The sequence below is a fragment of the Marmota monax genome, unplaced genomic scaffold (genome assembly GCF_021218885.2).
Source record: "Marmota monax isolate L192 unplaced genomic scaffold, Marmota_monax_Labrador192_F-V1.1 WCK01_AAM20220418_F8-fsc00056, whole genome shotgun sequence".
Taxonomy (NCBI): domain Eukaryota; kingdom Metazoa; phylum Chordata; class Mammalia; order Rodentia; family Sciuridae; genus Marmota; species Marmota monax.
The window spans coordinates 8,272,599-8,287,185 of NW_026695212.1; the positions used below are offsets into that span (position 1 = coordinate 8,272,599).

Sequence of the window (14,587 nt, forward strand, 5' to 3'; positions counted from 1 at the left end):
TAAGGGAAAAAAATCATATTTTTGAATACTTTTTTCTTCTAGTACCTATTCCTTACATTTCTTTCATTTTTTTCTGTGTAGCAACACCTACATAGAAAAAATCAATAGTGCAAATTGAAAGTCATTCTAGGAAAAATTTCATCTCAGGAAAAAAATCCTGATTTTATTTTTTCTTTCTTTGAGATTAAAGTTTTTGCCTCTTAAAAAGCATTATGTCTGCTTACTGAAAATTGCATTTCAGTTGCCTGAAGTATGAAGGTTTACAAAAGTACTTTAATTCAATTTAATATTTTGTTAAAAATTAAATTCAATAGTAGAACTATTAGTTGGCCTGCTTAAGTGATGTGGTTTGCTTTCCTTTCTCAGTTTAGGTCATATTTGCTTTTAAGAAGAAATATTTTTAAGTTGTCATATTGCCAAACGTTAATGCTAATCCATCTCATAATATGATTCTGAATTGTAGCATTAGGACCAATGTGCTTATATCTCCAGGAACCCAGCAAAATATTTGAAACCATTCAAAATACATCTTGAAAACCAAGTTTGGATAAGACAACTAAAGTGATTTTTTAACAAAATTTATAGTGTGTGTATGAGCTAGTTTATGTGTATGTGTGAGTATATCTCCAGCCATCATAATTATATTGGAAATATGAATATATTATGTGAATGCATATGATTATGTAAACTATTTTAATTACATAGAAATATCACTTAAAATTCTTCTCAAGTTTGAATTACTCAGATTTTTTCCATCACAACATTATAAAAATTTTCTAGTTATGCCATCATAGATTTCTAATTGTACCATATCTCTATTGACTATTTCCCACAATATACAAAAGGTGTGTGATTATGGAGACATGACTTGTCTTGGTCACTAGTATACTCCCAGCTTCTACAGCAGTACCTGATTCATAGCAGACCCTCAATAAATTTTTGTGAAATGAGTGATTCATACCCATGATACAAAGAGAACAAGAAAGCTCCAGACTTGTCAATATTCTCTTAATTTTGTATGATGCTGATCCAATACTATGTGTTTATTAATGTAATAGCTATTGTACATGAAAACAAAAAGGTGTTTTCATATCTGAAACAGGCATCCACCTGCAAACAGGCTTTGTTTACCCAGAGTGCTTATGCACACACTTTTTGCTCCCTATGGTGCATTTTCTTGAACACCTCAGAGAACATTGGCTTAGTCTGATTGAGAAATAAAAACCACAGATACTATGGTTTGGATATGGTTTGAGTTTGTCCTCTAAACATTCATGTGCTGGATGCTGGATCCTTGTGTGGTGGTGTTAAGGTAGGAGAACCTTTAAAAGGTGGGGGCCTAAAAAAAAAAAAAGGTGGGGCCTGGTGAATTACTTCATTAGGAGTGCCATTCTCAGAAGGATTGATGTTCTCACCAGGACCCTATTTAGTTCCCAGGATAGCCATTTAAAAACAAAAACAAAAAAGGCAAGCCCCGCCTCCCTGAAGCTCTCTTGCTTCCTGTCTCACCATGTGATTGCTCTGGCACCTACTCCTGCCATTATGATGCCATCCTTCCCTAGGCCCTCAGCAGAGGCTGAAGAGATACCACCAATCTTGAACCTTATGGAGAAAAGACATAGGTGAAATTTGGGAGAAATCCAGAATGGCTACTCTGATCTTTGTTGATAAGGAAAATGGAGAACCATGTGCCCTTGTGGCTCCTGAGGATGGGCTGAAGCAGGGACCTGGACCTATCAAAACCTTAGTTGGGAGATCTCAGGGTTCAACATCACATGGTGGCAAGATGCTTGATGCTCCACCAGCCTTACCTAAAACTGCCAGAAAGGCTGTGGGAACTGTCAACAGAGCTACAGAAAAGAGAGCAAAGACCAATGGACCCCTCAAACAAAACCAATGTTCTCTTTCAAAAAGATGACCAAGAAGACTGTTAAAGCAAAGAGCTCTTGTCCTGCCTCCAATGACACCTATCCAGAACTAGAAAACTTTCTTTCCCTTCAATCTTTTAGAGTTTGAGAATTTTGACACTGGAAGAGCACCAGACTGCACACCTCCCCTTGGGTGGAGTGCCTATAACGATCCTTGACTGGGAGAACACTTGAAAAACTATTGCAGCTGGGTCCCCTTCACCTATGAAGAAACCACCACGAACACGGCACTGTGGCAGTCCCCTTCAAGCATTCTGTCAACCCTTGAAGTGGAATTGCCATCTGTTTGCTATAACATGAATTCCCACCCACGTCCAGTGCAGGCAATGGAAATGGAGTTCCCTTCAGTGGAATGGTTTGGCTGAGAAATAAAAGCTAAGAGAAATAATACAGAGAAAAAAACCACCGAACACAGAAAGTAGTTTCAAAAGCGGGGACAAGACGGGCAAGCTGGCAAGCTGATCAGACAGCTTCTGGACAAAATGGAGCCTGTGCCAGCTTTATTGGGAAACATCAAAGAGATTCTATAGAATGTTCTTTTCCAAAAAAGGTTAAAGCTGGGCTGTTCAGTTACCAATGGGTTTCGCCCATCTCCAGAGCTACTATGAGGAACCTTCCTAGCAGAGCAGAGGGAAAGGTCACGTGCATTGGGCAATCTATTGCCATGGGAGAGCCACAGAAAGTTCCCAATGTCAGGCCTCCCTCCCTGGCTTCCATGCCCAAAGAAGATCCTCGTGTATTTCACAGATGGCATCCCACGATGAATATTTAAATTTCTTAGAGCTTTCTAGTTTGTGTATGTTAGTTTTAATAAAGCATTTGTTTAACAGGAAAAATAATTAAAAAGAAAAGATCTAAATAAATCTCTGTTCTTTATAAATTTCCCAGCTTTGAATATTTATATAGCAACAACAACAACAACAAAAAAGGTTCTCTCACAAGCCAACCAGTTAAATGTGCCTTTTCACCAGAAAAAAAAAAAAAAAAAAAAAAAAGGAAGGAAGAAAGAAGTATGGTATGAAGATCCTCCTTTTATCCACTTCTAATTAATCAAGGTTTCCTGTCCTCTATACAGTCAGGGTGTCAGCAAAGGCTGGTAGTGGGATACTCAAAGTAGCATTAAACAAATTATTACTGGAAACACAAAGATCAATAAATATGGTTGATGCCCTTGAAGAGCTTGCAGTCTAGAGACAGATTGTAGGCTCAAGCTAGTGGGACCAAGACAAACAGATCACCTCTGATTCTTGGAGAAAGTGTATCTAAAGATGTGTGCAAAGCTGGACACAGTGGCACACGCCTGTAATCCCAGCAGCATGGTAGACTGAAACAGGATTTTGAGTTCAAAGTTAGCCTTAGCAACAGTGAGTTACTAAGCAACTCAGTGAGACCCTATCTCTAAATAAAATACAAAATAGGCCTGGGGATGTGGCTCAGTAGTTGAGTGCCCCTGAGTTCAATTCCCAGTATAAAAAAAAAAATGGGTGCAAGCCCCAGGGAACTTTGTGGTTCATTTAATCCAGGCCAGTGGTTCAGACTTGACTTCCTGGGAGAGAAGGTTTTCCAGAGAGTTCACCCAGGAGCTGAATTTTGTAACATGACCTTGGAATGAGCCTCCCAAATAAAGTGACCAACTAAGGGGACAATACGCTCAGAGACAGAGGCACAGAGTCAAGACATGGCATGGGGAGTAGCTCCAATACAGTTAGTACTCCAGCATTCAGGAGGAGATAAATGATGGAAAGCATTTGGAGAAAGCTTGGAAAGATAGAAAGAATTCTTGTTGCAGGAATCCCACATGTCCTGTATAAATGGATAAGCCAAGGAAAAGATGTAAGAAAGGAAATGGCATTTTCAGACTTTACAATTTAGCTAGACCATTATCCATGTCAAGGGGAACAAGATCTTTTCTTTACATTGCCCCTTAGTGACTAACATTCAATGAGTGAGCTCAAACTGTTAAATATCTTGAAACTATTTTGGCATATAGAGCAATGGTTCTTAAATATGGTGATTGTGGCAGTTACCACATGTTTAGGAAATCTGTGGGGGCATCTTTGGTTTATGATTGACATGTAGTAAACTATACTGCAATATATCACATAACCCAATGTAGAGAGAATTCTCCCACATCCTATTTGATTTCTGACTGCCCCAACACACCAAATATAAATCAATAATACTTGAATTCATGATTATACTGAAAGATTTTATAAGAAGTTCTGCATAAACCTAATAATTTGTACAGGAAATTTAAATGTAATAAATATATTCTCTCAAAATCATTGAATAACTGTGTTGTTACCTCTTGACTATTCCTGTATTGTAGGACTTCTAATCACATATTCAGTTTAAAATAGTGTTGGTACAATAGAATTACCTCAAAAGCCACAAAACAAATCAGAAATATAAGTAAATGTGAAACTCCTTTGAAATAATTATTAAATTAGCTGAGAAGCAAGACACAGGGATCTCATCTCATTGGATTTAATTAAGCAAGTTGCTTTGTCAATATTTCATATTACTTTTAAGATATCAGGGGTACAACCACATGAAATTTATGTTGTGACAATGATATAATTATTTATTTAATTGGTGGTGACCTGTTGCTTTTGTTTTGCGCAGGGGTCGGGGTGGGGAGGGGTTGTTAACTGGGGATTGAACTCAGGGGCACTCAAACACTGAGCCACATCCTCAGCCCTATTTTGTATTTTATTTAGAGACAGGGTCTCACTGAGTTGCTTAGCACCTCATTTTTGCTAAGGCTGTCTTTGAACTAGAATTCCTCCTGCCTCAGCCTCCCAAGCCACTGAGATTAAAGGTGTGAGCCACCGCGCATGGCAACCTGTTGCTTTTTAAATATTACTCTTTCACTGCTTACCCAGTCTACCACCCAGCTTCTATGAAGGCAGTTTTGTGACTGTTTATTTTTCCAGATCAACCTCGATTTCCCATTTCAGATAGAGGAATGTGCTCTCCCTGTCCTTTTGAAGTACTGGCAAATGAATGCTTGCCTCAGCATGTTGTCAACTCTCAGACAGGATAAATGTTCTCTGTGGTATTTCAACACTGTCTTGTCCTAAAAGGAAAGTATTTTGACAATACTCTTTTCTATAAGAAACACTCATTTGTGAGACTATCCTTCCCTGTTTGTGTCACTTATTCATGTTCTGTACTCCAACCTGTGTAATTTGCCTTGTCATGTTCTCTTTATTTCAATAAAGGTTATTTTCTTCTTTCCCTTATAATATGTGAGAATGGTCGTTATTATATATCTTAAGTAGTTTTTATTCTGGTTTCCATTTAGATGTCCACTACATATTCCTTTTCTTGCACAGAATGGCTTCTGATCATGTTATTTTGCTCACACCGACCTTATTCATTAAAAGTAGAAGCAAGCATCTGACTCGTTCATAAAATTGTCTTCTAGGATAGTCACATGCGAGCATCATGTGTACAGTGATACATAAGTCATTACACTACAAATTATTTTTCTGTATTTCTCTTTTGTAATGCAGTTAGGGTAGTGCATTATATTGATTTTTTGAAATTATGTGCATAGATAGGCTATATTTTATGAATTTCACATACATATAAAATGTTTCTTTATGAAAAGGAACATTAGATCCTATAGGGTTAAGAAACAATGCTGGAGATAAAATACTAAACGAAATAGATCTGTCCCTATCCTCATGGAAGCTCTCTCAAATGTTTTATAAAGTTCCAAAGTCACTGGTAGGAGACAGAAATAAATTATATCATAGCATGAGGAGAAAGATAATATGAAAGTAATATTTATTTGGGGCCCTGACCTGAGTAAGAGTGTATGGTAAAATAATAAAAAGGTAATAGTCATCCAGTCTATTAAGATGGAGAATAAAGATAGCAAAAGCATCGTTGGCTAGAAGTATTTTATATATAAAATCTTATCACTGTGACATTTAAAAGATCAATAATTTTTAAGACTATTATCCCTGTTAATATTGGCCTAATACAAATTAGCCATTGGTTCTGTATTGCAAAATACATCATACAATGGAATTCTGAAGCAGGTTATCCTCAAAAAAGGTTTATTTTTGGTATAAGCCATTCAATCAAGGAATGGCTCACCCTGCTGCCACTCAGCACCAAAACCAAGGCCACATAGAAGTGATGGATAAAAGTAACTATAGGAAAGAGTTCGTTCAATCCCATGTAGACCCAGAATAGAGCTTTGATGGTTACTTGATATCTACACAAAGGACAATTAAGCAGAGGGAATACCTAAGAATCAGGCCACTGATTGTCACTAACTCTATGCAACAGGCTGTTTACTCTTCCTCTGCTTCACTGTACCAGTTGTTTTTTCTGTTGACAAAAATTAAAAATAAAAAATATATAGTTATAGATGCATGAGGAAGCTGTATAAAATTTTGAATATTTTAAAGATCCTCAGGAAAGAAATTAAGAAATTATGAAGTCATCCTTTGTCTCTAGAAAAAAGTGTTTCATCTTCTTTTCCTACCCATATGTGAATGATAAAAATAAAATTATAGCCTACACCATTTTCAGGACATGCTACATTATGCTTCTATCCCACATATTCAGTAAAGGGTATTTGCAAAAGAAATCAGCTACCATGTAAATGCTTTTTGTTTTAATTGCACTCTGTAGTGCTATAAACTCTTTAATTGTTTTCTCTCCCACTGAAATATCTTAAACAAAAACATAATTTTCTAATTAACTCACTGGAGACTTATAAGGATATAATAAAGATAACTTGCTCTTGTTTTGTCATTTGAAAGTAATTAAACAGAAGTTCTTTATTTAGGGAAAGATCAGGGCTTCGTTGATTTTTTTAAAGTTATATTTTTGGTGTTTTACTGGGAGCTGTAGTTGAAAAAATAATCACTAGGAGATAGCTTGGGGTAACTTTTAAAGTTATCATTACTAATCCTCATTTAAGTCCCATTTTCTGAAGGCAAATATATAAAGCAACCAAGAAAGTTTACAACTATTCAATTAAGGAAACCTGTCTTATCCTCTACTCCAGTTTTCTAGATATTTTAGAAAAGCCACATTTTAAAAGTTTCACTGTTTTGTTAGCAAAGCATAAAAGGACAATTCAATGCATACTTTATATCAGTAATATAATACCTACAAAGTACAGACATCAATTAAACCTATCATATGTAATATATCATTTAAATCGATCATGAAACTAATGAGTAACTTAGAAAATGTTTTTGTAAAATGAAAATTATATAATGAGTTGAAAGTTCTTGTGAAAGTGCAAAATAACATAGAAATCTAAACTTTTGGCATTCAGTTAAATTATGCAAAATATGGAGTTACAATTCTCCTAATTCCCTAACTACAGAAGTATGATCTCTCCCTAAATTTCGGCTTTATTCTTAATGAACCAATATATTTGAAACTATTGATTTAAGAAATTTTAGCTGAATCCAAGTTTAACATAACGAAATGAGTTTAGTAGAACATAAATAACAATTGTGTTCCTTAGAAAACAGAATCTCAGGCATAGAAAGAAAAGCATAAATTTTATGATCTCCTATGTTTCCTGTCTTATGAGTACATGAGCAAATATTTGTATATATGAAAGTTTTATAAGTAGTTTTATAAATTCTTTCATATTTTAATCCTCAAACACCTTTTCGATTAGAAGATATCATTCACATTATACAGACTAAGGTCAGAGGGGTTAAATGGATTTAATAGCCCAAGACTCAAAACATAGGGCATATCTCCAAGCCCAGTATAGCCTCAAGTTCAGGTGAAGTATTCTATTAGAAATAGCATAGCACAGGTGGTTATCAGTGTGGTGTCCTGCTCAGCAGTACCAGAAATTTCCAAGGAGAAAAGTTAGGTTAGTGGGGCTTGGGGATTCCCCCCTCCTTTTGCTAAGGGCAGAAAGATGACTGGCTCAAAAAGAAAGCATTACTGCCCGACACTTGGGTACCCTTTCAAAACCTTGACTCCTCCATATTGAGTCCTTTGATGCATGGGAGCTTGTTAGAATTTCAAATTCTCTGACCCCTATCTAGACCACCTAACCAGGAATTGTGGGGGTGGGGCCCAGCAATCTGTTTTAACAAGACTTCTAGTGAGTGAACCCTAGGGTTTGAGAGCCACTATAATAGTTTTATTTTTGTCTGACCTGATTAAATTGTCACATCCAGTACAATCCCACTACATCATTCATTTTAAAGAAAGGTTTATTAAAGTATATAAAAAATTGCCAGCCTTTATTGAATGCTTATCATGCAGCAGATATTGTTCTATGTACTATCGTTCCTTGAATCTTCACAGTAAACATGTTAGGTGGGTCTCTCCCCCGGTCACTGAGGCATGGAGAGATTGGATGATTTCCCTGAGGTGATGGGGCTGATGGTAAGAAAGAGAAAGTTAAGGTGGAACCCGTGCACTTAACCATTCTATACACCATAGGCCTGAGAGTGTGCATCCAGCAAGTACTCCTCAAGAGAATGCAGTGGGAAATACATCAAGCTTTGGAGTTAGACATACCTGGGGTTGACTCCCAGTCAGTCATTTCATGAAAATAAACTTTCAATTGTAGAGGTGAGAGACCAGGCAAATTGTTTTTGAAATCCAAATATAAGTTTCTGACCTAATAAGTTGAAATATTTCTTTAAATTTTTTGCTTTCCCAAAATAGTCTTCTGCCTCAGGCTTACATGGACCATGAAATGTTGAAGAAAAAAAAAATGTGCTGCAAGATTATTATGTTATAAACATTTATGAAAAAGGTAGCAAAATACAAGGAATCTAATGGGATTTTTTCCATGCTATTTTCCCACTAGCAATGATGTATTTTTATTTCATTGTTGCCAGGTGTTTCCATATGGTAGTCTCCATGTTCTGGAAAAAAAAAAAATCTGTTCAACCTTGGAAAGCAAAGGCACAAATACTTCACAAAAAGAATTCAGTTTATACCAAAATGTGGCCATGCACAAGAAGGAAGATGTTCTTTAAGTAGTCTCCTACTCTTGTTTGCATTTTCTTTTGTCTATGCAACCCCCATAGTGATCTTTTAAAAACACAAATCAGGGGCTGGGGCTGGAGCTCATCGGTAGCGCACTTGCCTGGCATGTGTGAGGCACTGGGTTCAATTCTCAGCACTGCATATAAATAAATAAAATAAAGATCTATCAACAATTTAAAAAGTGTTTAAAAATTTTTTTAAAAGAAAAAACAAATCAGATCACATCACTTCCCTAATTAAACCCTCCAACCAGGTCTCTTAAAATAAAATCTTATCATGCATGGCCTGAAGGTCCTCCATGAGATGGTGTCAGTTTCTTTCTCCCACTCTCATGCCTTCACTCATCCCTCCTCAGTCAGGATTGATCCTTTGCTAGTCCCTTAAAGTGAAGCAAGCTCTGGCCTCAGGACCTCTGCAGGGTGCTTCCCTCTTGCTCAGTAACTCTCTCCAGATGTTCACGTGATGTGCTCCCGACTCCACTCTGGTCTCTACTTATATATTCTCTCTTCAGAAATACCTTTCTTAAACTATCTTTCAAATAAAAATCTTACCCCATTACCATCTATCCTAAATCCATGTTTTACTTTCTATTTAAAGAACTTCCTCTTATCTCACGTTATATATTCATTTGTGTAATTTTATTTATTTTTATTTATTTATTTTGGCCCTGGGGATTGAACCCAGGTCCTATTAGCCACTGAGCCACATCCTACGACCTTTTTATATTTTTAAACTCACTCATTTGCCCAGGCTGACCCCGAACTTGTCATCTTCCTACCTCAAACTCTCCTGTTGCTGGGATTGCAGGTGTGCACCACCACGCCCAGTTCATTTGTTTACTTTTAATTATCCACACTCCCCATGGGAATTTAAGCTCCCAAAGAGTGTAGAATTTGTCTGATGTGCTGCTGTTTTTCTGACACCTGAAACAATGCACAGCACTCTTATGGTCAATTATGTTAATTATTAACTTTCTTTAATATTTTTTCTTTATTTGTTTTATATACAGTATGCTGCAGAACAATCAGCTAAGACAGGTGCCCACGGAAGCTCTGCAGAATTTGCGAAGCCTCCAATCCCTGTACGTATAACTGCAATTGCAAAATGTTCAAGATTGGTTTGGGAAGGAGCATTGACATCTTCAGTTGACAATTTTACTTTGTTCCCTAGTTAATGGTCAGATCTAAGAAAATTGTGAGTGAGAGTCCATCAGAGCAACAATTGTTCACATGCTCACTAAACACTAAGATCTATGGGTGTATCCTAAAGTTCCTCTACTGCCAAAGCATCCCCATAACTTCCCACAGACATACAAACATGTTCACAAAGAATCCCACGATACATACCTTCACACACCACATGAACACACAGACATACAAATATGCTCTGTAGCAGCATTGGTGTCCCCAACTCTGAATCCACACTTTTTGCCTCAGGACCTTCCCTCCCACCCCCACCCCCACCCCCACATGCCAAGTTCAAACCACTAAATAAATAAAATTAAGTTATTCACAAAAGGAATATTCTTGCCAGGGAGACATTTTGGAACCTGGGTTGTGATCAGTTGTTTCAGTGATTACTTGGCAAGTCTATGCCACAATTATTTTGTCAGAAAATCTTCCTCTCATCAGAATGTGTAATTGTTTACAATATATTGCATGATTTCTGATATACACATGTGTAATGTATGCTCTGATTTTACTTATACTGGAGGTCCTCATTTGTCAAACAAAATACTGCTGTCTGCTCTTGAATGCTGTGTGAGATAAATGCATTAAAAAGAGGTAAATGAATATTGCAAACTGTAGTTTAAAGTTTTTATAAAGAATTCCTTAATTAAACCCTACATACAGTTTGCTTAATGCCTTTTACTGAGGTGACACAAGAGAAGGGGACATGTGAGATTTGGAGATAATACTTTCATCCTTTGATCTTTTTTTTTAATGAAAGAAAATCTGTGCTTGAGATCATTTTAAGCTTTTTAATCCAGTCAAACAAAGTGACTTCCTAGGTTTTCAGCAGCCTATAGATAAACAGGTCCACAAGGGCCCCTTTGTGGCACGGGATGGTACTGTTGCCTTTTCAGGAGCCCCTTAGTGACAGGACAGTATCACTTCTCTTTTGTTGCACGGGGTTTTACCTAAAGGAAAGGAGAAGCAAAACAGTCTCCAGTTGGGTTATCTGTGTAAGGGCTCTGGGATCTCATGGCTAAACTGAAGTGCAGATAATGGCAGTGGCCAATAGGAGCTTGAAACAGCTGCGAGGCAGACAGTAGATAGAAGGATAAGAGTTTGTAACCAAAAGCCCCTATCAGCTGAAAGAAGATCACAAATAAAAGTGAACTCTTTGAGAAAGAGAAAACCATGAATCTTTTGTTCACTTGAACTGGGTGGTGCCTCTCTGATAAAGGTGTTCAGATTTAGTTTCTTGCAGTCCAGATATTGACTATTCACCAGGTGTCTCTTGCTTTGGGTTTCTGGTTCACCCAAAGAATTATATCCTGGAACCTTCTAAATAAATATAAATATGTGCGCTCTATGAAAGATCAAGGGCTGATTTTCTAGAATGACACTTTGCACATTTAAACTGAAGGATCTAGACAGACACTCAGCCCCCAGTTACTGCTGGGTGGCCTCACTGGGTTGTGTCATGTTCTTCAGGATCCCCTTGCCCAGAGTACAAACAGTGCAAGGCAGGAGGTGTTGGCAAGATAAGGTGATGTGCCATTTTTTCTTACTGATATTTTTTGTGATGCTTTCATACAAGCATTAAGATTTGTCAAAAAGCATTCTACAGATGGGTGCACTGGTGCACGCCTATAATCCTATCAGCTTGGGAGGCTGAGGCAGGAGGATCACGAGTTCAAAGCAACTTAGTGAGGCACTAAGAGACTTAGTGAGACCCTTTTTCTAAATAAAATATTAAAAAGGGCTGGGGATATGGCTGAGTGGTTAAGCAGCCCTGGGTTCAATCCCTGGTACCAAAAAAAAAAAAACCTACATTTTGGTTTAACTACCAGCCCTGCAGATCATATTGTACCAGCTGGAGGTGAGCCCTGTGTCCTGGGCACACACCAAGCCAGTTTGGAGGTTTGAGCCAGCCCCTCTAAAGTCATTCTGTTATCCCAGGTTTAAATTATAATTCTCCTGCTTCCTTAAAGCAGTTCCAACATAATGAAATATAAAATTATTGTTTTTTAGCTTAATGATCATTACAAACAGGCATCCCTTGACCATTCTTCATTCATGTCCTGGCTATACTTTAGCCTCTGTGTTAATCCAGAAGCCTCCATTAAGTGAATCTTCTCTTCTTGGACTAGAGCCCACCAGTAGATTACCACTTTGCCTTTTTATTAACAGGGCTCCTCTTTTTTTCCACTTTCATGAATTCATTCTTTTTCCCCTACTTTATTTATTTATCTTTTTTAGTATTATACATTTGCACCCTCACAAGCACTCCACACTCAACAGGGCCTAGGTGCTCATCACCCTTATTATGCATGGCTAGCCTTGTAATTTCTCCAGTGATGATTCTCAATGTCAGCTTCAAATAATCATCTAGAGAGTTCAAAAGCCTAGGCCACAACCTATAACAATTAAAATCAGAATTTCTGAGAATAGACCCAAAAATCAGCCATTTTTCTTTTTTTTATTATGTTTTTGTGAAACAAACATTGAACCACTGAGCCATATCCCCAGGCTTTTTTATATATTTTATTTTGAGACAGACCTTACCAAGTTAATCAGGGCCTCACCAAGTTACTGAAGCTGGCTTTGAACTCACGACCCTCCTGCCTTAGCCTCCCAAACCACTGGGATTATAGGCATGTGCCACTGAAGCCAGCTTCTTTTTTTTTTTTCTTTCTTTTCTTTTGTGCAGTACTAGAATTGAACCCAGGGGCACGCCACCACTGAGATACATCCCTAACCTCTTTTATTCTTATTTTGAGACAGAGTCTTGCCAAGCTGCTGAGGCTGGCTTTCAACTTTTGATCCTCCTTCTTCAATCTCCCCAGTAACTGGGATTATAGGCATGCACCAGCATCAATGTTTTCTGTTGTTGATACTGAGGATTTAAACCAGGGGCGCTCAACCACTAAGCCACATCCCCAGATCTTTTAAAATTATTATTATTTTTAGTTGTTGATGGACCTTTATGTAATTTATTTATTTATATGTGGTGCTGAGGATTGAACCCAGTGCCTCATGCAGGCTAGGAAAATGCTCTACCACTGAGCCACAACCCCAGCTCCCACAGCCCTTTTTTATACTTTGTTTAAAGACAGGGTTGAGTTGCTTAGCGCCTTTCTAAATTGCTGAAGCTAGGTTTGAACTCGAGATCCTCCTGCCTCAGCCTCCCAAGCCACTGGGATTACAGGCAGGCGTCGCCACACCCAGCAGCATCTTTCTAACTGACTTAATTATATAGTTATGAGTTTCTTAAAGTGAAGATTAGGAAATAAGATGTCCTGAAGCATTTTCTCCAATCATCTGCAAACAAATCTTCTGACTTCTTTTCAAATCTGAAATAATAACAAAATTCATACTTCACATTGCAATATGAGTTAATAATAGAATATAAAAATCAGGCATTGCCTTGTTTATGTTTATTGTAAACAGCTCACATTTGCCTATTAATTAAACTGAACAACATAGGACAGATAAAGAGGCCACATGGTCTATTCTTCCTGCTGTTTAAATGTGGTTCATGGACCAGCTCAATCTTAGCAAGAATCTTCATTTGAACAAAATCTTAGATGATTTTTATGCAAAATTCATTTGAGAAATTAAAATTTCTACTGTTCTACTACACTAAGTGGACTACAAACCAAAAATGATTGAGAATTACTGAAGTAGATCATTTGTATTCTTTGCTCCACCCATATAGACTTGGCGTCATTGAATGAAGTTTAAGAAACCTAATATATTGTAATTGGTAACAATGCTGTAAGTGTACTCAAGTTTCAAGGGATGTAATTTTCCATTTATTTCACATAAACAAAAAATTTTTGTTCATAATGAAAACACATAGGTACATTGGCATTTAACTCTCTCCTGATGCTTACAAATTGATCTACTAAAAAATCAGGACACAGGCCCGTGTGCCAGAGCCCAGCAGCCCAGCAGCCCAGATCCTACCCCTGTACAATGTGTACATTTGGCTTCTGACATGGCAATGACTGCCCAGACACTGACTAGATTTTTTGTAATGTAATCAAATATAACCTAATTTCCTTTCTGTTTTTTTGGAAGGGAATAGGAAATGTAATCAGAATTTACAGTGAGTTGTGTTTCACCAAGAAACTTTTGGTATTGTAGACATTTGTGAACTAGGGTCAGATTACAGTGATTTGATGGGGACTCAAAACTTAACCCTCCAGTACCCTCTTACCTTTGTTTTCATAGTTAAAAAAATAGATCTGTGAAAAATCATTGCCTGATTTGTGATGATCATCAATGCATTTCAAGCATCTCACAGTCATTTGTGAAGTTCAAGATGACCAAAGAGAATTACACGTGCATGTTTGTCCAATTAACCAAAGTATTGTTTAAGACCTTGGTTTTCATTCCAAGTCTGCACTAGCAAAGCTAATTGCAGAATATGCAGAATCACAGAGATACTGGGTTGGTAAATAGAAAGTGAGGGAGAATTAAACA

General features: G+C 37.3%; 1 protein-coding gene and 1 pseudogene across 4 annotated transcripts in view; both read left to right on the plus strand.

The window, feature by feature from the left end:
- Lgr5 (leucine rich repeat containing G protein-coupled receptor 5) overlaps positions 1-14,587 on the plus strand; it is a 124,570-nt gene that overhangs the window by 71,593 nt on the left and 38,390 nt on the right. For all 4 annotated transcript variants that reach the window (XM_058574630.1, XM_058574628.1, XM_046430667.2 and 1 more), the window contains exon 4: positions 9,940-10,011. In XM_058574630.1, the coding sequence (XP_058430613.1) occupies positions 9,940-10,011 (72 nt within the window). The remainder of the gene's footprint in view (positions 1-9,939; positions 10,012-14,587) is intronic.
- LOC131423678 (securin-like) lies at positions 965-3,250 on the plus strand (annotated as a pseudogene).